The following is a 24,509-nucleotide window of genomic DNA, read 5'->3' on the forward strand; positions in this document are numbered from 1 at the left end:
GTGCTTACAATCAAGTAAGAATGCATAGGTTAAAAGAGCAACTCTAAGCACTCTTACTCAGAAGTAAGCCTCACTGAACTCAACTGAACATGCTTCCAAGAAATAGGCTTAGGATTAAAGTGTAAAACTTCAATAACTACAAAGCAATGTTATCAGTAATTCACATCAATTTCCAAAGCTTTTAAAAAAAACTTGAAATCAAACTCTTTGCAAAGATACATATTGATAAGTCATTTCAAATGCAGACATATGAATAAAAATTTTCAGAACACATAACAGTATGCAGCTGTCATAAGGTCACTCTTACTACTAACACTATTCAGATTAGAAAACAAATTCATGATAGTAGAGATAACGTGAGATGTTTTCCTCTCCCCGCATTTACTGCTTTTAACAATATCTAGGTTATATAATTCATGTAATTAATATGCAGAAGTGGGAGATAGATTCATTAATTTTGATTTCAAATATTCAGCACTAGCTAGGTATTCTGCTTTTTGACACAATCAAATCCTTAGTTTTTTTCAATCTGGTTTTAGTAGTAAGGTGCAAACTGTGCATCAGTAAGGGCCAACTGAAAGACCAATTATTAGTGTAGAATCTCTCCATTTCAGAGAAGTAAAATGACAGCTGCAAGACTGCATATTAGAATTTACCCTTGCAACACAGTATTCTACTGGCACCAAGTATCTACTTCTAAAGGAATACTAAACAGGAAAAAAATATTTCATTGTAGGAGCCATGATATACTATGTGTCTAAAGCAGCTTTCATCTGAGACAGTAAACACATTCTTAAGACTCTCAATACAACAAATTTAAGATCTCATTATGTGGAAAGTCTCCAGAGCTTATCAGGAGTTGACATACATTCTGTTCTTTAAAACTATTTCAACATATATAGATGAGTGAATTTAGACTTACTGATTTCCATTGAAAATAATTGATAAAAGCTACACCCAAACGTTCTCAATATTCTGTAGATAGTAGCAAAATGGTATAGTACAAAGTATCAGGTTGTAAACATTAGTTCATAAACTGAAATATGTTTGCAGTGATGTAGACCGGTAAGTTTATAGCTGAACAAGAGTATTGCTATTCAGTGAAGTTTTCCAACATTTCTATTAAAATTATTAGCATGCACCAAGGACTTCAGAATTTTAATATGAGCTTGGTATTAATGACGGTCTCTTTCCTTCACAAAAGAATATCACATCTGCCTTCTAAAAATCCTATTAGAAACATGCATTTCTAATAGGATTTTTATAAAGCATTTTCTATAGATATCTTTATCAGGCAAATTATTTGTGTGGACTTTTCTCTGCAGGAATATTAAGATGCAAGTTGTAAAGTCAGACATCATTGCAGCTGTTCAAAGGAATGTGCAAAAACTTCACTAAACAGCAATAAAACCTTGTTCTTTTCAGTACCCAAACAATTCTTTGTACTAACCACTTACGTGAAGATTTAAAAAATAAGCTAGATTTAGGAACTGTGAGTGAGATAACATGCTTCTCCTCATCCTCCCATCCAATTCCTTTTCTTATATCAATGTTAGTTCTATATTTTAAAACCAGGTTGGTCATGATCGCCTTTAGTACCAAACCTGGGTCAATGAATCCTTCTGATGCTCTAAACTCATTTAAGAACAACAGATTAAACCAGGCTATCCAAGTGAGCTAAGGACAACAGATTAAACCAGGCTATCCAAGTGAGCTAAGAAGAACCCCCTGGGTTGGCAATGATTTCATATAATACCAAATATATAATACCAAAAAGGTAGGGGGAATTTGTGCAAGGCGGAGAAGGGCACATGCAATCTTATGGTCCACACACAATCCCTAAACTCTAATTTATTTTTATATCTGCGGGAACATCAGTTTCCCTTTTACCTTATTATCTAAACTCAAAGTCTGCAACTGTAAACTGAACTTTATATAAACTTCTCAAATAAGACTAACATCCGTATTATATTCATTAAACATAAGACCTTGTTTTTCAATCATACATTAATGCAGCAACTTGAAATCATATTCTGTTTGCACTTGTGTCTACATAGGCCTGAATTCAATTTTATTAAAAAGATGTACACTCTATTTTCCCCAACAACTAGCCTTTTATATTTTGGCCTCTCTCATCCTACAACTAATGAGTTGCATCCAATGTTAGTCCCAATTCGAGTAGACCCTACTACTTAAGTCCCATTCATTTCAATTGGTCTACTCAAAGTAGGACTAACATTAGATACAACCGACTGTACTTCACATATAGCTCTGTCCAACCGCAACAGTTAACAGCATTCTTTCTTTGGGGGGGGGGGATGCATCCAACCAGTGGCCCAGCTGCATATACCTACATAAATTTACTCTTCTTACTCAGTTTCTCCACCACCCTAAAATCTACAAATTTAGTGTTGCGTGTTCCAGATGAAAGTTTGGTAACCTGCCTGATAAGATTACCTATTTCTGAAGCTTCTTTACTCAGGTTTGTATTTCCATTTACTCTCCTAAGAATAGTAGTTTTACTTGTTTTGTCTGGTGCTTGCAGATTTGTAGCCCTAATTCAGACTACCAAATCCACACGCAGCCCTTTTGCAGCTGCTTCACTCCTCCCTTCACATAAGAAAGCAGAGAAGCCATGAACACAATTAACCACAGCTTCTTGTTGCTTACGGAAAAAAAATAGCTTCCAAATCCTGGCTTGTTAGGAAGCTATTACGCATAGTTCCTAGTACACACATAAAGGAAAGCTGCTTCCTGGCTTCTTTGCTTGCTCATGTGAAGGGAGGACCAAAGCAGCAAAGGGGTCAAGTGCAGCTGCACAGAGCTTGTTCATATCCTGGCTTATTAAGCCTGGATTTGTTTGGCTGAATGCCACCAGAGTCAGAATATCACATTACTTCAAATTTTAATAGTGATAAAAAACACTCAATACACAAAAATTGTTTCATTAAGCATTTGCTTTAAACCCCATTTTTCCTTTTGTAAATTTCACAGTTTAGTTATACTATACTTTAAATTATAATTTTCACACTTAGGCATGACAAAGACTACTAGAACTTAGACTGCAACATGATGGAAAATACGAATGAGTTTCTTGTTTTAAAAAATAATTAGTTCTCAAACCACAGGAAGCAAGAAAGTCAGTCTTGCTGACTTGCTGAATAAGATACCCCCAACCACTTGACTCCCTGCCACCCAAAAATTAAGTCATCCCACAATAGGTAAGGCAGTTTAACACAATTTGTTGTGCATCTATTGATCTATGCAAGTTGTACTCATAATTATAATAATTATGACATAAAGCTCATAATACAAGCTTAACAGAAAAATTACTAACATACACAGAATTATTATTCATTATGCCAATGTACATTTTCACGAAATAAAATTAAAAGCTTACCAAAATTGGTAGGTAATCATATCTACATGATGAAGTATTTATATGCAAACTCAAGGGGCCAGTTTGCACAATAAAAATAACCCATGGTTGCTTATTTAAATCACAGCACAATAACAGTCCATGTGTTATTGGAGGGTTGTTTCCTCCTCCAACAAGCCATGTCTCCTGGGTTTGGGCAACACAACAAGCCGAGCCTGGGCGGTGATTATGGAAATTGCGCCCTGCACATGCCGCAATTGAAATAAGCCAGCATGGCTTAAAACGGTAGCTTATTTAAATCGTGGCATGTGCAGGGCATGCCTTCCATAATCACTAGCCTACATGGCTTGCTGTGTCATTCAAACCCAGGAAGCATGGCTTATTGGAGGGGGAAACAAGCCATGGCTTAAATAAGCCACAATGGCTTATTTTGATCATGCGAATCAAGTCAATCTGTCAACTACCAGCTCCAAAAAGCACCAGTGCAACCAATACCATAAACTTTTACAGCAAAAGAACATAAAACATGACCTCCTACAATGAGAGTTTCAAATACAAAGAGCAACATGCCTCTTAGGATGAATGTTATGCTCAAAAGTAGTGTTACCCAAAGATTTTAAACATAGTGGAAAAGGTTTGGGATTATAAAAGGGAGAGACCGTTGCTATTTTGACTGTTAATGAGCCTTCCTCTCTAAATGTTTCATTTCTTTTCATAATAAGCATTGCATCTTAAAAGAGAGGCAGTAATATTGATTAACCCAGCAGTAGTGTCCATCTATCTAGATTATATGGAAGTAGGTGTTTAATACAGCTATGCAATCCATCTGAGAACTAGACTTACTAGTATGATGAACAGAAAGTAAAGCAATTAAGTTCCAAATAATATAGGCTCATTCATCTGATATACAACATATAACTGCCTTGTTCCCATGTCTTAGTGTGTATGGGGAAATGTGGAGGGGAAGGGTTGTGGCTCAGCAGGACAGCACAGGCTTTGTATGCAGAAGGTTCCAAGTTCAATCCCCAGCATCTCCAGGTAGGGGAGATGCCGGAAACCCTGGAGAGCCACCGCAAGTCAGTGTTAACAATACTTGGGTACATGGACCAATGGTTTGACTTCATGTAAGGCAGCTTCCTATGTTCTGATGTGTATAGAGTTTATGCACTGTAGAGAGTGGGATTGCAACAGGGTGACCCCTTGATTTTGAGTGTTAGGATACCACATAATGGGCCTACATGCCTAGATCCCATTTTATTATGTCCCATGCATGAATGTAAGTTGAGCCCAGGAGAGGCAATCATATTCCCACACTGTGCACACATCCTACTACATCCATTAAAAAGTGTGTGAACATGAGAAATTGGTTCCTTCCCAGGAACAGATAGACAGTAATTTTTTAAATACTTTTTCCGGCACAGCCTTTCTATACACAGAAGAGACAACTTATCAAATATTTTTTTTAAAAAAACAAGCCAAATTTTAAATGTTACATAGACCCCTTTGCTCTGTGCACTCAACTACTCTTACAGTTTTGAAGGGTTTTGCTTATAGTGGTTTGAGAACGGAATACAAATAAATGTTATGTCAAATGAAGCTGAAACTCTATATACATATTGGTTCAATGTTAGTGTGCTTCATCTTTTTTAAAATTCGTATCAATCTAGTTTGACTTTAAAAACTTATATCACTTATATAACAAAGTCAAAATATGTAGCATTTAAACTTCTAAAATATGACAGATTAGCTATTTATGTTATTTTCAATCCACATACCAGAGTCTGAGAATTTCAAACATTAAGAATTTCCTACAAAGAAAAGCACTTATGTAGGATTAAGAATGAAATCAGTACGTAGCTCATCACATGCGATGATCTACAGTTGTGATAACTTGGTCCCTTACTACACATTCATGTTGCTATCAGTGTTTGATCTAGGTATGTGTATGGCCCAACACAAACATGCTCATGATCTGCTGGTGGTTTGCACACAAGTTTCTAGGACTTCTAGCAGATCAGTACAAGAAAATAGGTACATCTAAAATATTCACAGTTTTCTTGTACTTTTATATTGACAATATACAAAAGACATAACAAAAAAATACAGAATTTTATGAAAACGCTCAAAATAACCCAGCAGCCAGAAGTACATTGTCAATGCACATTTTTTTTTAAAAAAAAAACTGATTAAATTTAAATACATTAAAACCATGTGAAAACCTTCTTTGGGATCGGTCAGTGTACCGTTCAAAAACCAAACAAGAAGGCTGGAAAGGTACATATGATTTCAAAAGAGCATTCAATTTCTATGAATGCACTACGTATGAATGACAATGGCTTGGATCCAAAGAACTATGACCAGAAGCAGACTCATTTGTGCTACTGCATGAACTCTTGTGCAGATTTCCCACAGTGCAGTACCTCAATGCATCAGAACTTGTGTTACAATATAAGAAATCGTGAATAAGGAAATGAAGGCTGCAGAACATGAAGTCTAGCAGGCTATAAAAAGGTCTTCAGAATTAATTTGTGCAAAGTCTTACACAAGACCTTGCGCAAAGAGAGGAATTCCTCTGGGTTTAGGGTACAATTCTCACACAATGCTCTTCCGCTAAATCGGAAAGAGTTTCTCTCTGTGTGAGAGGAAGAGGAACTTTGGATCCAACCCAATGTGATTCATCAAAATACGTTACTATTCCACTGTAGACAAAATTTACAGTGAAATGTTAAAAACATTCAGTAATTTATGTGTTTAGCATCTTTCATATATTCTACCTTGATATTCACTAATTCACTAAATAACTGAGAATAAAGCTGTGCTACTCCGCCACTGGAAACACAATTAGGATACTTAAACTGTTAGTTACAAGCAGACACAACCAGCATTTAAAATTATAGTAACAGAGCCAAAAGTTCTGGCTAGCACTTACAACATCTAGTTTAGAAGAGTTATAGATGTGGGTAAAAATCATATCATGTTTTTAAATTCTCACATTTGCCCTTCAATGTTAGGGTACTATACTCTTGGGATAGCATATTGAAATTTTTTGATGCACAACACACATTTAAACGAAAGTTGTTCTCTCTCTCAAACAAGTGGCGTGAAATATACCTGATAAACTAAGTGTATTTTAAGAATATTTAGCTTATTGTTCTGTAATCACCACATAATATGTCTTTGCTCCCTGAGCTTCCTCCTGTATATAAATTCTCACACCTCCATACAACACAGATTGTATAATTACATGAGATTTAAAGCTTTGCCCAAAATATACATCTAAGAGAAATGCAGGTTTTACTTTACAGAAACCAAAGATAATTTTAAAGAACAGATTGTTTTACAGTGATGTGATCAACACACAGCACTCCATTTATACCGTATCTCCTTTCAGCAGACATGTAGTATCTTATACCATTTTACAAAGGCAAATAACTGCTTATTTTCTTATTAGACTCCATTAGTTTATATCCATACGTGTATAAGAGTACACCGATTTGAAATGTAGCTATTCTAAAACACCCAATACTACGTTTAGGTTTGTAAACATTCCATTGTCTTTTGACACCCATACTCTGGTGTTCATGCAAATCAATTCTTCCTACGTATTGTGAAGCTAAAGATTGGTACCTCACATGTTATGTTTAGAAACTAAGATGTGTATTGGTATGTGACTGCAAAGTTAGTTGCATATGTCTGATACTCATTTCTAAATACAATTACATCCTATTGGTTTCAAATAACTGTGATTAGGATAAGAACTCAGATCAACCAAACGGAAGATTCCACTGCTATTATAAGGGGAAGTCACCACTAATTGTAACCAAAGAAAATATATTCTGTCTAACAGTTAAGATCAAAAATTAATCAGTAAACCTTGGATTTACTATAGACAACTTGTATAATTGAAATGTTTAACAAACAGGAACACCATATTGGTTATGAAACGCCAAAGACACAAAGTGTGTAAACATCACTTCAATAAGTATCGCATCAATTTGAAATGAATGTGTAAACATCAACAGCTCACTCTACTACCTAGTTAGGTCAAAGGGATTTAATGAGATGTAACAGTTAATATCAAAGTAGTATGGATTTGTGTGTACAACTTAAAATTTTTGAATAAGGTTTCCCCCCTTATCTAATTCCTAGGCCAGAATCCAAAGCTATATTTTAAGCAAGCCTAACAAGTTGGGAAGGCCAGTGGTATTTTTACCTTTTTTCCATTTAAAAGAAAACACCTTCACAATATCACAAATTGCTTTTGTAACTCCCTTCAGTCACAAAAAGGTCTTGCCATGTGGCATGGAAGATTGCTGTTCAAGAAACAGGTGTTCAAAACTTCCACTGGCATACGCAACTAGATTCTTTGGATCTTGGTCCTAGGCTTTCAAATATTAAATATTATATACAACACAGCTAGAATTTAATTCAAGATACTTTAAATGGGATATGCAACTGTATCATGTGTATTAAGAAACACTTCCAGGGTTAAATTCAGAGTTGTCACCTTCTGGCAGCCACTGTGCATATGAATAAGAAATCCCAAACACATAAGGGCTTATTGCCTCCAACCACTGGCAGGGTTTCCTGCATATTGGGGCAACTGAACAGTGGATTCTTAGCCCGTGAAATCTTCCGCCACAATACATTTTTTAGGATTTAAGATATTATAAGACTCTGCTGGTTTTTCTGCTATACCAGGGATGGAGAAACTCCGACCCGCCCGATGCTGTTGGACCGCAACTCTGACACTTCATTATGCTGGCTAGATGAGATAGGAGTTGGAGTCCAACATCACCTGAAGGGCCACAAGTTCCCCATCCTTGTGCTACAGACTAAATGTGATGGTCCTTCCAGGATTGTGGGATCTATATCCCAGAGGTGTTAAGACAGTGTTTTTCTCCTCTGACCTCTCTGATTCATTGCAGCATGTGCCTGTACATTGGTAAGACAAACATAGAAGGCAGTAACTCTTGTATTGTGAAATGAGCAGGAAAATCAGAGTAATTAATTGCCTTTGCTATGTCCAAAAGGAAGAGTAAGGGCCTATTCAAACATTTAGAAATTAAAGTTGGTAATGTACCTCAGGAACTGAGCTGCCCCAGTACCACCTCAATCTACCCAACCACTACTTCCCCACACCCTTTTCTCTCATATACAGCTTCAAAACTACTGAGGCTGCTCAGTCCTTCCCCAACCTGGTGCCCTCCAGATGTGTTGGGCCACAACTCCCAGCATGCCCCAGCCAGCCATGCTAATTGGGGCATGCTAGAAATTGTAGTCCAACACATCTGGAGGGCATCAGGTTGGGAGTGGCTGATCAAAGTACTTTCAAACAAGTCACTTCTCCACCAGAACTCATTCCAGCTTGCTCTCCCACTAACCTACTCTACCTTTAACTACCTGAAATCTCCTCCAACTAGGATTTATCTTTTTCCTGAAAGGGGGGGGGGGCAGAAAAAGACTGCTGCTGGATTCTGCAAGAGCAAGCAAGGCCCAATGTTGTATCTGGAAAATCACTAGTGGGCTCCATTCACCAAAATTAACAACTATACTCTGCAGCAGCTTTGACATAATACAAGGGTACACCTGTACAGGAGTTGTAGGTGAAAGGTTAGACCACCCTGCTACATGGTACCACAAAGCCTTTTTGCAAGACTTTATTTTCCTTTCAGCAAGTCTTTATTGGTGGGGCTGCGATGACAGACCAAGATAGTTCCTACAGATCTGCTTTAGTTACAGTTGCACAAACCATTGTTATATTACAAAAACACATACCACAAGACATTTATGCAGTTATCAAAAGGGGCGTGGGGGCAGAGAGAAAGATTATGCAGTTAGCAAAAAGGGATGGGGAGAAAGGATTGCAAAAATCACGTTATGTATTTATACTTACCTGACTGTACTCACTATGAGAAATGTGTTCAGTATAGCATACTGCTATACAATTTACGTGCAGATATTTATTCTATAAAACGATTTCAAGAAAATTAGTTTTAAAAATCTTTATCCCAGAACAAATATGCCCACCTCTTAACGATGGCGATACTCTCGTTCTCTATCACGCTCCCTGTCACGGTCTCTATCACGGTCACGATGTCTCTCACGTTCACGGCTTCTTTCCCGGTAATAATCATCATGGCGATCTCTGCTACGAGATTTGTGGCGCCGGCTTTTCTCTCTTGATCTGCTGTGGTCTCTCTCCCTTGATCGCTCACGTCTTCTAAAAGAAATTACTTAATTAATTCTCCCAAATTACTATCATTTTGTAGCAATAAACCCAGAGTTCTTGATTAGTTAAAAGCCTTGGATATGGAGACTGCTGTTTTGGTATAAGGAAGTAGATATGATGAATTTTGGGTTTTCTCCAGCCCTACAATTCTAAGCTATAGAAGGAAGAAGTCCACTAAGATCATGCTATTTTAAGAGCAAGGAAACAGTCAAGGAATCATGTGCTGCCCTTTTAACTGACACACTGTGTAGGTTTATACAAGGAACCCTTTCAGAAAATTTAAGACATTTTCTTAAATTGTTTAGTTTTGTTCTGAGAGTAGTATGATCTCCTTTAAATAAATTTATTTCAGAACCCAGCTGATGTTCCAAAAAACACTCAAACATTTCCTACTCTATAACCTTACCATCAACTGTTATCAGCTAAAATTTATTATAGCAACTTAAATTGGCTTTTTCAATCGTTTAAATAGGTTATGAGATACTCAAAGATTGTTGAACAATGCTTACATTTGATATCGTTAGCAACTAACCTTCAGATTACACCTGTTTTTTCCCCAACCAAGAAATTAAGCTCTACAAACTTAGGTTTTCCAAGAGCCACACCAACTTCACTACAGTAACCTTTCCCTCACACCAATCAGGAATTTTATTCAGAACTTTTACCCATTTTTATACAAAAGGTTTACCTTGACCCAGAACCATAAGACTTTGACTCAATTCCATGGAGGCAGTCTTGCAGAGAGCTAATAAGTACTTTGCATCGATCATCAGCAGATACTTTGGACTGTTTAATTAATGAAATTGCAGTCACCAAGGTTTCTATAGCACTTCCATACTCCGCTGAAAATTAAAAAAAAGTGGATGAACAGATGTCCAGTTGTTTCTACAATTGTTCCAATATGTATTGTAGTAGTCTAAGGCCTAGATTTCACAAACAGCAGATGGGCTGGTAAACCTCTGCTCAGTCTGTACCACTTCCGACTGTAGGAGGAGGCTAGGTATGACTGAGTGCTCCTCCATTTTGGAATGTTGGAATATCCCTCCACATTAAAAAAAAATTAAATGCCAGGGAGAAGGGTTGTAACCTAGCACTCTCCCTGGCATACTAATTTTCTCAGTGAAGGACTAATTTTGTGGTGGAGGAGCATTCCATCATGCGAGCCCCCTCTGCAGTCTGAAGTGGTGCAATCCAGATTTACCTCATCTTGTTTGTTAAGAACTAGGCATACGTTATTAGACTTGTGTCCCACCTTTCCAGTTCCAAAAGGAAGCACACAAAACAGCTTTCATAACTAAAGTTAGAACAATTTAACTATAAACAATAACCAACAAAGCAGATAAAAAGGGAGCAGATTAAAAAATAAAGGACTAATAAACACAAATCTTTTTAAAGCAGCAGGTAGGTCAAAAACTTTCAGAAAGAGTAAGCCTTAGTAAATGATGGAACACTGATAAAGAGGGGGCCAAATGAACCGTCCATGACAGGGAGTTTCATGTTCAGGGAGGGGTGCCACAGCAGAAAAGTCCTCCTCACATGCCCCTGACATCCGTACCTCAGAAGGTGAAGACACACAAAAAGGCCATACCAGATGAATTTAGAAGATAGGTAGATTCATATAGGGACAGACAGACCTTTAGGTATCATGACCGTAAGCCATGTAGTGCTTTAAGAGAACAATCCTATCAAGAAGGCCTAGGTGGCCTTCTCCGAACTCAGAGGCGACTGCCTATCCAAAGCATGGCAGGAGAGGCATGGGGGGGGGGATTGTTCCCTCCACGCCTCTCCTGCCTTGCTATTTTTCGCTAGACAGCTGTTTTTGGCTGTCTAGTGGCGGGGGGGGGCCAACAGGGAGAGGAAGCTGCCGTACAACACATTGGATGTGTCGTACACACAGCTCTGCTCTCCCCGCCCCGCAACGCCCCCAGCCCCACCCCTTTTCAGTTGCTCTGTGCTTCTCTTCCAAACACAGAGGATGGGGCTTCTCCATGCTGCCTTGAAGGCAGCACAGATGAGGGGGGAGGTCAGTTTTCCAGGAACTAACATTGGAGTGTGGGCTTTGAGGTCGGTTCCCGGAAATGAGCATATCCTATGGTCTTCTAGACAGTGTCCAGTGGCCATAGGATTGCTCCCTAAAGGTCATAACCAACACTTTGAATTGTGACCAGACATGGTTATGGTGTATTGACATGGCCTTCACATGTCAATTATCTCTGACAAGATAATATTCTTCCCAGCACTAGAGGTTTTTATATGTCACATATTATGGAACCGGACAGTCACTGAAGAAAATATACTGACCAGCACTTGCATCTGATACAGCTCTTGAAATGGCACTGCTAGAGATAGCCCTATTTCTATTCATGATTTCTTCAAATTCTGCTTCACTTAAAGGCGTCCTTGCAGCATCTATTTCTCTGCAAACACACACAAGTTCAAAACTTTTACCTCCAGCTAGTTAAGGCAGTGCAACTGTTTTAACAACTCTAGTATGCAAACTTAAGCAAAACAACACATAAGAGAAAGCTTTTTCTAAACCAACACTTTTACAATGCAAAACCTGCAAGCTAGAGAGAAAAAAGTACACTATCATAGAAGCAACAACTCTGTGATTAGTGTTGAAACTTCAATTAGTTGATCTACTTATGCAGTGCTTTCCATCTTCAGAAAGCTTCAACAGATGGTTACAAATCTTCTGTCAAGCATATATGAGGTAGTGAGAGTTGTGGCCTGCCCAAATCTGTGCATGAGTCTATCAAAGAGAGTTTCATCCTCAACACATACTCTAATTCTTATTTGTTATAATGAACATAATGAATAAATGTTGTCAAGCATTAAGAATGCTCTATGTTCTGTAATGGCAATCATGCTTTTAACACAAGCAGTGTGATGTGCTGGTTGCACGCTTAATCTTGAGAGGCAAGACATTAAAAAGTAAATTACACACTTAACTAATTGCTTGATAAGGCAAAATTAGTTCAGAAATATACTTAACGTATTCTGCAAGTGCCCCCTTGACCTTTGTGGCATATTCCAGTCTCTGCTTTAAACAGAAGTTCTGAAGGTTGACAATAAGAACAAAGAGAGCCTTTCCCTCCTAGCTATGTCTGAAGATGTACCACCCAATTTCCTCCTCCCCTTTGCTTGTGGCATGTACTAATCTAGATAATGTAATCTGACTGAGGAACCTAGAAAGGAAATCATGCCTTATGATGTGATGTTAGCCTGTATGTTCTTCATATTCCTTCCAGCACTGTAACATTATATGGCTTTACGTGCTTTTGAGAAATGTTTCTTGCAAGTGTTAGTTCTTCTGGTAGAAAGAAAATGCAGAATAAGCAATGCTATCCTCTTAAGAGCAAGAAGTGGATCAAGATCCTATAGCTGATTTAGCATAAGAGGAAATGTCTAAAAATTCATACCTCCCTGCGTTTTGAGTATTATTTTTCGTTTGTCTCCAATACAATGGCATATGTAATTGTTCTCTTATGGACATGTTATTTCCAGTGAAACGCCTATGATATATAATTGACAATTTAAATATAATTATGGATTGTAGTTGATCATCATGAAAATATTGGACATTATGTGCAGAGGTTCTACTTCTGCTTTCACCACCCTCAGCCCTCCTTTGCCTATTAGAACACTATCTTGATATACAAAGATAACAAGCTTATTACTATTATGGGTTCTCTGCATATTCTTTCAAGCAATTATGCCCAATGCTCTAAAATTCTAGAATGCTGCTTTATAACATTTTAAATTTTATACGTTTAGACATTAATTCCATGAACAAATGAACAAAACTGGAATTGATATGCTTAACTAAAAGTCCAGGTAGGTTATCTGACAAATCATTATGCCAACAAAACCTCCCTTATAGGCACAAAACATGCCAATAGATTTTTATATATCATAATCTATAAACTATTGAGAGATGGTATAACATGCACGTAAGACAAACAGCATCAGAGTAAAAGTAGCAGTAAAGGTACAAGCCAACAGGATTTTCTCAAATGAGACTGGAAAACAAAAGGTGGATTTAGACAACTGAGGTAGTGGCTGATGTAGTCACCATGGGGTACCTATGCATGGTTACCCGTATGGTGAGTGACATTATGGGACGTAGTTCACCACTTTCTGAATAAAACTTAATCAGCAAGTGGGTGTCCGCTTTTCTTTTTTTAATCACTCAATAGTGAGTTCCCCATATTCTTCGCCATCTGAAGTGGTTGTCTGAATCCATCACAGTAGTCAGAATAGATTATTCTAGGCCACAGGTGTTGCAAATAGTTTTTTTTTCCCATAACCACAGGCAAGTAGACAGAAAAGGAGAACACATCAGACTAAGCCAATACACAGAAGGTTTTCTTATCAGAGTCCAATTCAAAGTTTGTCCACTTAAAACAGACATTTATATCAATATTTACATTGTGGTATACTACTAAGGAACTAAATTGCAACTTTTTGCAAGTGAAGTAATCTTGAGAGGCAAGACATTAAAAAGTAAATTACACAAATATACACACAAAGCAAGGGATAGGTTAACATTCTAGTATGTCTTTAAAGAGATTTCTTATATTTTGTGTGCAAACATATGGACAAGTCAACCAAAAAGCAGAGAAGTATGTAGCTGAAGGGAAAAGGAAGACTTTTTAATGCACTGGTTCTCAAACTGTGCAGCAGGCCCCCCTTCTGGGTCACAGAACACCAGGAAGGGAAGCACATAGTTCCAAGGAGGAACAGGATCCTGAGGCAGGTGAACCCTTCCTCCCTTCATCAGCTAAAATATGGGTGCATTAAATATCCTTTAGCAAAGGATGCTGGACTGATTCATAATGAATTTGGTAAAAGCTGCTACTTCGTTCTTATGATGTTTCCCTGTTATGTAGTTTTAGGACAAGAAGTCTTGTTCCATATTGCTTTTTAATGCCAGTATTGGATTACTTCCCTACTCCACAGATCTCTGTACACAGCAGCAAGCTACATACACACTGCAGCATGCTCTGCTGCAGAACAGATGGGTTTTTGGTGCCCATAAGGCACAAATTTGTAAGAGAAGCAAGCTCAAAAGGTTTGAAAATGCTAATTTAATGACATCCTCACATTCTGACAAACACTTTACTTCCCTGAAGCAAATAAAGATAAAACCACCTGAATGGATTGAGACTCCTAAAGGGGAATAAATATGCTCTCAATGCAGAAAGACACTCACCTGCCTGGTGGCCCATAATCACCTCTGTCATATGGTGGAGGTCGGCCATATGGGTCTGAAGGTGGCGGACCACGGCTGTCTGATGTAGGTATACCACTGTTGGCTGGTGGGGGGAAGAAAGCTGGATTCACGTGTGGGGCTGGTGGGGGAGCACCTGGTGGTGGCCCAGGTAAGTGAGGAGGAGGAGCCAGTGTCAGGGGTGGCCCTAGTGGACCAGGGGGGCGAGGGGGGAAAGGGCCTGGAGGTGGAGGAGGACCTTGCTGTGGGGGTGGAGGACCTGGTGGAGGACCATAGCCTGGAACTGGAGGTGGAGGGCCAGGGGGAAGTGGACCCAGTGGAGGTTGACCAAAGGGCTGTCCTGGAAACAGAACTGGAGGAGGAGGGCGGTCACCACGATTAGGAGGACCAGTTAATGGAGGAGGTAGAACCTGGCCAGGTGGAGGAGGGCCCGGCGGGCCTGGTGGGCCAGGAGGACCTAGAGGTGGACGTGGAGGAGTTTGTCCAGCTAAAGGGAGAGAAAGAAAGAAGTAGAGATTTCTACAATTTTCTTCTGGCAAGATTTTCTCCAAGACTTATAGAATAACTTGTAATAAGTGTGGGAAGGCTTACTGACATATATTACATATAAAAAAGAATCCACATAGTTGTCAAAAGATCTGACCATTCTAATGATGGAATGGTTAAGAGGTGTCATTAACCGCTGCTATTTATATTCCGCAGCAAGTGGGCAATACAAAAGTCAGAAAAAAACAATTCCTGTGTGCGCCTAATATTTTCTTCTAAAGGCTCAGGTTTTGAGAATACGCTCAATGGGAAAACTAGTGAAAATAATTGTAACAGAAAATACATTCTGAGCAGATATTCAAGGCAAATGCTAATGAAAGCGGCTCTAGTAATATACAAGCGACTATGAAGCATCTCCTCTTGATCCTGCATAAGGCTACTTTAAGTTTCTAAAAAAATTATGTTGAGGGGAAAAAAAACAATAGCTTAGGCTGCCTCAAAAGGAGTTTCTTTCTGTTCTAATCTGACCACCCTCAAGGGAAAAAACTAACGGAGCTTATGCACAAAACACATTGGGAACCTTTAAAATGAATCACTGCAATCATAGGAATTTGTAGGTATCCCCCCATGAGTCCATGTAGCAGCAGTTATATATAGGAAAAAATTACATTAAAAATTATTGTAGCACTATTTTGTAGTGGATGTGCTTTGACTGAACTTTGTATTCAGTCTATCAGCCTACCCCTTGTTGGCTGGGGGTGATAGGTGAAGTCCAAAATATCTAGAGGGCACTAGGTTGGGGAAGACTGCAGTATAAAATATTTCTGTATTTCAGTATCAGGTAATTCTACACTCCATGAGCAAAGCAAAAAGCCAGCAAGTCAAATTCCTGTACCTCCAAGTATACATAAAGGCAGCAAAAGACTGTGCAAAACATTTTACCTGGAAAAGGTGGTGGGGGTCCTCCTGGTCCAGTTGGTCCAGGAAATCTGTCCCCTCCAGGAAGGGCACCTGGAAAACGACCCCTCCCTCTGTTACTTGGTGGAAATGTTGCCCGTGAACCTCCTCCTGGAGGACCAGCTTTTCCTTCACCAGACATCTGGCCTGACTGCGTAGCTGCAAAAGTGAAACAAAAGTGTTTGATATACAACATGGAATTACCAAGGACTTTCAAACACCTTGGTGTAGTTTTAAGCTGTTTTTATCTTTGGTGTGTCATTTTGTTTTATTTATTGCATTTTAATTTATGGGAATGCTTTTTGTTTTATACACTTTTGTTAGCCACTTTGAACGTCTCCATTTGGAAAGGAAAATGCAGGATACAAATTGTACTATAAATACCTTAGTTAAAATCCTCTTACATACTATTTTATGTTTCTGATATTCATTTTGACTAGGATCTGAAGAGTTACTATAGGCGCACCGAAGGACTTACATGCGCCCAGTAGGATTTTTAAGTGTGTGTCTTTCAAAAAGAGACCCTATGTAATATCAAATACTGCTTCTGGGGCCTCTTTGAGAAACACAATCCCAAAGCCCTCCCCAGACATGCAGAAATAGTTGCACAGATCTCTGTATCCTGACATTTCTTAGTCTGTCAGTCAGATCTACAAAACATTTTTGGACGTATAGATCACAAAGTACTTGCAGTGGAAAGCGTCACCTTTCAATTTTATACAGCAGAGATAAAAACAGGAGGGTTACTCTGAACTAGAGATGTCCATTATTAGAAAATCCAGCCCTTTTGGGGCCTGATGGATCCCTGCTGCCCACCTGGCTTGCACTCACCAGCCAAGCTGCAGGCTTTTCCCGGAATCCAGGAACTTTTCAGGAGGGATTTGCATAAATTGCAGCCGTTATTTGTTTAATTTGCACAAATTATGCAAATTATGGCTGCAATTCTCACAAATTAAGCAAATTACAGCCACAATTTGGGCAAATTACGCAATTTGCAACCACATCTTGCATTTTTTTTTTTATTTAAAAAAACCCACAGAAAATCCGCGAGCTGGCCCGACTCGATGCAGATCAAGTCGAGCCAGTTTGTGAGTAAGCGCAGGGGGGCGAGCTGCTGAAAGCTTCATCCACCAGACAGATTTCTCCAACATCCCTACTCTGAACCCTCTGTTTGTGATGATTATCTTAATAATCGCCCTTTAGCGTGACTCTATGGACAACTGGTGCCTTAGAGAATGCAAAACAGCATCAAGGGGCTATGCTAAGGTGACTTGTTTCCAAGTTTATGTTCAGATACCTCGAATCTCCCCCATAAATAACACCCGAAAGATCACTAGAAGTTTAGACTAGTTCAAAGGACAACACCGCTTACTGTCCATTCCTAGGGACCCTACAGTTCAAGAAGACAGGCAATAAAATCCACCTTTAGTGGGAAAGCTACCAACCAGTTAAAGAACAATTCCCCATTATTCATGTTATATGGCTAGATTCCTCTTCCCACATATACTTTTGATTTTTCTTGTCTGTCATTAAAAAGTTATTATGTGTAATATTGCAAATTCCTGATCATTACTTACCACTGCAATATACAAGCCCATTAGTATAAACCAGCTGGAAAGCTCAATTCTGAAAGTCATGATCTGATGGTAGAAACCAGTATACCCCATCACTTCTAGCTCCTTCTTCCTTTACTATAGGGAGCTCAGGGGTGAGACAGGAGTGCATACCAGAGCACAGAAACTTTCTAGTATTCTCACAAATGTAGTTAAATAATACAATCTGGAAAAATGTTTGGTCAATCCTCTTCAAAGCTGCTCAAGATTACTATCTCAGAGTTCCAAGCAAATCAACACACAACTCAAATCAGGTCATAAATTCTCTTCTGATCTGGCTAATACTTTCATTGAGAATTATGTGGACTAAACCCCATATAATGGTAAATAAAACATTTTGAAGAATACTGAGAATAATGTTAATCTTTACTAATTCTCCAGTACACACGAGGCTGTACCAAGGTAGTATTTCATATGTATAGGATCTCAAGTTAATTGGCCTATTCTATCACGAAAAGGTTAAATAGTACCACAAAAAGCTTGTTAGTAACATGCAAGGAAATGGCTGCCTGTTGTCCTTATCTTTCTACAATATTCTGCTTCCAGTTCAATACATGTTTATATCCTGAGGTCATCAGAAGGTATTCTTTCAGTAAATCAGACTTCAGTCACCAGATGCTAAGAATTTAATTTCCTGTCAAACATGTAAACCTTTGGCAGTTGTGAAATTGTAATGCTTCCCTCTGAAATGTGCCCTTTCACTTCACTGAAGTAGCTGAGAGTAACACTTACTTTTTCTTGACTGCAATTCAAATTGACTGAGAAACTGCTTATTACATGGAGTTACAACAGGATTTTGTCCATGCAATTCTCTTTTAGGTAAAAGATCCATCAGTTTTTTGGAAGATGCTTCAGATCCCACACCTACAAGAGCAAACCTGAAAAAAATACTGATGGGTCAGGGGAGAGAATCTGCATCATCTAAACAAGCCCCTAAATCATGGACTGAAATATTATGGAAGAATTCTATAGTTCACTATCAACAATTTGTTCGCTAATTCCCCTCTCTCTAAAAACCCAGAACAGGCTACCCATAATAGTGAAAATGAATAAAGGCACCCAGACAACTTCTAATACAATGTAATAGTCATGATCAGCTACACTCAGCATCACTGTAGCCTGCATTCACTATTAGCTACACACCCTATTCCTGGAACAACTTTCATTCTATCTCTTAAGCCACCTTTATCACCTTTTAAAACCTCCTCAAAACCATTTTCTTCAGCAATGCCTTTTCTAGACTAACACAGCTTCAGCTATTTTTCACAGGCTACTCTAGTAAAAGTCACTATTCCTTCCTCAAACTTTGTGCTCTCTTCATCTTTGTCATGCCCTATTTTTTTAGGCATCGTCTTTCCAGGGAAGTAACATGCCAGTGTTCTGTGCACCCTACCACAATGCTGATGATAAAAGAGGATAATACTGGATTTAAACACATTCTTACCCCTTAGACTGGCCATTAGCGCGGTTTTCAAAAAATTTTATCTCCAAAATATCATTTACACCAAGTGAATGAACTGCTTCAGTTAAATCTTCATCTGTGGTCCACTGCAAAATATTCATAATTGACATCTCATTTTTGAACATAATAGCAAAAAAAGCATGGTCCTTTTTCCACCGCACCATCCATGTGAGTAGTGCTTAATATAATGCGCCACTACCCACATGTGACATCTATGATATATTCCATATTAAAGGATATATTTATCGACACTCTGACTTTTTGCTTTCTGAAAGTTACTGTAAAGCTGCCCAGTCCTAGCTAATATAATTGACCATATGTTTGTCTCAAAAATAAGCAAATACTTTGCTAATTAATACCAGCTGTAAACAGTAATGATTACCAGATCAAAAGACCACTTTACAATTAATTACAGTAAAAAGGAAGGGCAGTAGTTCAGTAGTTTGAACATGTTTTGCGCACAAAAGGTCCCAGGTTAAATCCTTGCCATCTCCAGTAGGGCTGGGAAAGATCCACTTGAAATCCTGGAGAGCCACTGCTAGTCAGTGAAGGCAATGGGGCTGCCACGTCATGCGAGTTATTTAACCCACAGTGAGTCTACGGCATGCGAGGCTGCTATTTTGAATATGCAACCCTGGCTCGGGGATTGTTGTGTCATGCGAACCTGGTGAGCGTGGGTCATGTGAGGGTTAAACAACCCTCGCAAAACCAATGGTCTGTTTTAGTATTATGCGAGGGTTGTTTAATCCTCACATAACCCACGCTCACCAGGTTCACATGACATGACAATCCCTAAGCAGTGGTTGCATATGCAACTTGGAACCCACAGGCACTGCAGCTTATCATGGGTTGAGTAACCCACAATAAGCCGTGGTACATTGTTCAAACACGGTCAATATTAAGCTAAGTTGAGCAATGCTGTGACTTGGTATAAGGCAGCTTCCTATGTTACTAGTCCAGCAATAACTACCAGAACACTTACCCAAGTAAGATTCCCAATATATAATGCAATTCTCTTTCCTGTATATGTATAGACAACATTTGGTGCCGATCCTTTGCCTACATCATCTCCAACAGATGGTGGAAGAGAGTCCATATAATCACGATCCTCTGGAGCATCGCCGTTATTGGCAGATGGAGAAATAACGTCGTCATACAGATCTATTTGATCATGCCCACCATATTCAGCCTCCTAGAAGAAAGAGAAGTTATAAATATCAACCTAAAATAATAAACGCAATAATGAACTTTTAAATAGTGAACTCATATTTTTCTCTAGATGCTTAAATTACTACTTTGATTTATGGCATTTATATACTGCCCTAGCCTGTAAGTGTCAAAAAAGGGGGAGGAAGAGGCCCCTCAAAGAGATACAAAATAGGACAAATCAAAGGACCATAAAAACACCTATACTGTATAAGTACAAAGACTACAAGAATCAATGTTGGCTGGTAATAATTCGTAGATAATTGAGCACCTATGAATCAGGTGTAAATATTCAGTATACAAACATATAAACAAGAATGCAACACGTTATATACACAACATACATTTAATCAATAGATAGTTGAACACCTGTGCATTAGGTATGATATAATCAATAATGCATTCTACATAACATATACAGGACATAACTGTTGATGAAAACTCCAGACTGCATTTTTGTTTCCATTCTTTTTCAGAATAATAGACCAATTATCTTTATTTTGTCTGTCTGTTATGGATGGCAGCCAAGCTTGATCCTCCCAATACCTATGTTCTAAACTCTTCAAAAATTAGGTGGCAAAAATGCTTTAATGAAATTAAATGCCAAGGCATCCAGGAGAATAATATCCCCAAAGTATTCAAAGCAATATGCAGTGGAGAGACAAAAGGCCATAAGTTTGAAAGAGATGTGTGGGTTTCAATTTCATTGACACATTTTTGCCACCTAATTTCACTGTTGTCGTATTTTATTTCTATTTATTTTATTTTATTTATTTCATTTCTATACTGCCCAATAGCCAAAGCGCTCTAGGTGGTTCATTTCTATCCCACCCACAGGTGACTTACAGCAATTTCTTCAATATCTGTCTCTGTCCCAGAGAGCGCAATCTAAGAATCGCATATCTAAGGGCCATCATGCATTGTTATTTGATGTATTTTCCTAACAGATTATTATGGATGTTTATAAATTCAAAATAGCTATAGCTACTTTTAATGCTGAGCACATATTAAATATCCATGGCTGTTCTGCACTGGAAAAAAACAAGGAGGCGGGAGTCACAGAGCTAGAGGTAAATCGCCATAAATATAAAGCAATGTGATCAAAATGGACTAACAAGTTAACTAGAATAGAATCAGAATAGAACATTTTACTTCATGCTTTTGCAGTGAAAACTGATGCTGAAATGCTGCCTCCACTGACCTTGACACTCAGATAGATAGCCAAGACAAATGTTGCAAGGAATTGCTCTTAAAAATATTAAGTAGGAAACACTGAAGCAGTACCATGGTGCACAGAGATGCACTACAGAGGCTCTCCACTGGGCTCCTTGCTTCTCTGCTAATGGTAAAAAGCTAGCAGCTCTTTTGAAGTAGAAAAGGGCTTGCAGCAGGGGGACTCACCCAGAGGCAACTTTACTAACCACTAGCAAGCAACTAGTTTCAAGTCTGCATTACTCAGGAGTAACTGCCTACCTACAGCTCTATCACACCTTCTCCCTCATGGTCCCAATGCAAGCTTCCTCTCTTCTTTCACTCAATCGCTACTTTAATTGTTAGTACAAAGACAGAGCCAGACATGTAGTCTCCATGGCTCAATAATATTCTCTCCAAACAGAGCTATCTATAAAAAGCTGCATCATTACAAGAAATAATTATACTAAATTTCAAAAAGAGAAAAAGAATGTACCAAGGCAATGTGATCTTTAAAAACACATTAACACATCTGATGCAAATAGAGCTCACAACATTCCTGATGAACTATCCTCATTAGGCCTAAAGATGAAAGGTGAGCAAAATTTAGAGTTGCCAAGGAAATATAACTAGTTCTATAAATATAAATACTAAGAGGGAAATAGAACTTTGAACATTTACTCCAAGAATGTATCTACAATCCAGACTTGTATCAGTTTTATACCAATTTTATTAGCATTCCTTCCCCCAACTACATTCTGGGAATTGTAGTTTGCTGAGGATTATGAGAATTCATTGTTAGAAACATCTCTGCAATAGCACCTGCACAGAGCGTATGAAAAGTAGATGCTACAAAAGGTGCAGTGAACTTCAAAAAACAAGCTCAAAGCCCACGCCTATTTCATCACCAAATGCAAAAAATAAAGTGTTACTGCACTCACTAAGCACAAACCCCTTCCAGAGATTCTAAAGACTAATTTCCAACCCAATAGAGAACAGCAGTTCCACAAGCTTAGAGAACTAGTTTACCTAATCCTGTAGTCTCATAAACAGAATCCAACCTTTTGGTTTCTTTTCATTTTTTAAAACAATTAGCTTCACAGCTAACTTTTAAAAAAATGTACCAGGAATACAAGTTAGCAGTCTCACTAAGAGTGGAGAAAAGCAGAGTCGGATAAGCATCTCTGAAATATGAAAGAAAGCAAACAATGCTTTCAAAACAGAAATGAGAATACACCAAACTGTAGAGATGTTTGGCTCTTCTTGCTCATAGGAGTATTACCAAAATCTCCACAGTAGTCTGAGGTGACATCAGAGAACAAACCAAGAATGGATGAATTGCTAATACGCTGCCAAGATAGCAACTGAACTAAATATTTCAGAATTAAGTCATATACTCAGTGGACTACATGCTCTTTGCTATCACTGGCCACACAGTTACAGAACAGAAAAACGTTTTCTATTTCCACCTTCCTTTAAGTCTCCACAGGAATAAAAGCCCTTTTCTAAGCCTGTACCAAAAGCACCAATTTAGCCTTCAGTATGCTATACTGTGTAAGCTAAACTTTACTAAAGATAGAATTTTTTTTAAAAAGCATTCTGACAATGTATTAAATGGAGTTTCTTGTTTTTCAACAACAACAAGCCAAGGAAAGATGTTTGAAGCAGAGGGAAGTGTGCACGGCGTATTATCATGCATTGAACGAAGTTTCTTTGTAAAGAAATTAAAACAAATCATCTTTGGGGGGGAAATGATTTTACTCCCTCCCCCCCCCCCGCTTTCAATGGACGTCAAAGCCATTATCGTGTGGGATCAACAACGTTTTGCGTGTTCGCGGAAGGGAGACTCCGCGCACCTCTACTGCAGCCTCCAGGGAAGCGGCGGCTGTGTTTGCGGCGGCCTCCCTCGCCCTGAGGGAGAAGACGGAGCGGGCAACCACCAGCGCTGCAACGTTGCGAGGCAAGCGCCGTCTCGGGTTCATTGTTTTCCAGCACTTGGGGCCACAGGGAGAAAGGCAACGAGGCGGGAGCGCAGAGGGACGCGCGCGCTCGAGCTGGGCCGCGCCCCCTCCCTCTCGAAGACGAGCCTCTCTCGCACCCACCCACCGTGCCGGGCGGCGAGCACCCTCGCCGTGGCCACTCAACGCGCCAGGCGGGAAACTCGCGCGGGGCGCTCAGCGAGCGCCACAGCCAACAATGGCGGCGGCTTCCCTCCGCGCTGAGAGGCCCGCAGCCAGCCAGCCAGCCTCCCTCTGCCTCCCGTACGCGCACAACCCAGCCAGGCCTCCGCCCGCCCCGCGCCGCGCCGCGCCGCGCCTGAGTCGGAGAGCGCCGCGGCCGTGGCGGGAGCCGAGGGCGCGGAGCCGCTACCTGATTAAATTCCTCCCCCACATCGGCGTAGATGTCTATGTGGTCCACGCCGTCCGCCATATTCCGCGCCTCCGCCTCCTCCTTCCCCTCCGCCGCCGCAGCCGCCAGCCCCGCCCGGCACTACAGCTGCCGCAGCCAGCCGCCGCCAGAGAGGAGGGGAGTGAGTGGGGCCTGGGCGACGTCACTTCCTGGAGCAAACCCGGGCGCTTCCGGCGGGTAAACTTTTGTGTACTGCGACGGCCCCCAGGGCTAGCGCGCAAGTAGCCGCGCCCACGGGGGCTCGTCCGTTTCTGCTGCGAGGAGTGAGGGGCGCAGCGAACGTCGCCTCTTCTTCCGCGTCGCGCCCCCCTTCTCCCTCTGCGGCAAGGCTAAGCCGCGCT

General features: G+C 39.7%; 1 protein-coding gene across 5 annotated transcripts in view; it reads right to left on the reverse strand.

The window, feature by feature from the left end:
- CPSF6 (cleavage and polyadenylation specific factor 6) overlaps positions 1-24,208 on the reverse strand; it is a 37,368-nt gene extending 13,160 nt beyond the window's left edge. For 2 of the 5 annotated variants that reach the window (XM_084810527.1, XM_084810526.1), the window contains exons 1-10: positions 24,130-24,208; positions 20,345-20,554; positions 19,345-19,448; positions 18,633-18,778; positions 16,273-16,446; positions 14,827-15,331; positions 13,034-13,126; positions 11,913-12,028; positions 10,300-10,453; positions 9,410-9,602 (exon numbers count right to left, since the gene is read on the reverse strand). In XM_084810527.1, the coding sequence (XP_084666653.1) occupies positions 9,413-9,602; positions 10,300-10,453; positions 11,913-12,028; positions 13,034-13,126; positions 14,827-15,331; positions 16,273-16,446; positions 18,633-18,778; positions 19,345-19,448; positions 20,345-20,554; positions 24,130-24,189 (1,752 nt within the window). In that variant the 5' untranslated portion in view covers positions 24,190-24,208 and the 3' untranslated portion in view covers positions 9,410-9,412. The remainder of the gene's footprint in view (positions 1-9,409; positions 9,603-10,299; positions 10,454-11,912; positions 12,029-13,033; positions 13,127-14,826; positions 15,332-16,272; positions 16,447-18,632; positions 18,779-19,344; positions 19,449-20,344; positions 20,555-24,129) is intronic. The other 3 variants (XM_084810528.1, XM_084810530.1, XM_084810529.1) reach the window with 3 other exon arrangements.
- Positions 24,209-24,509: the final 301 nt, after the last annotated feature.

This window comes from Heloderma suspectum, chromosome 7, assembly GCF_057233095.1.
Source record: "Heloderma suspectum isolate Gila_16-S chromosome 7, 16-S_ref, whole genome shotgun sequence".
Taxonomy (NCBI): Eukaryota; Metazoa; Chordata; class Lepidosauria; order Squamata; family Helodermatidae; genus Heloderma; species Heloderma suspectum.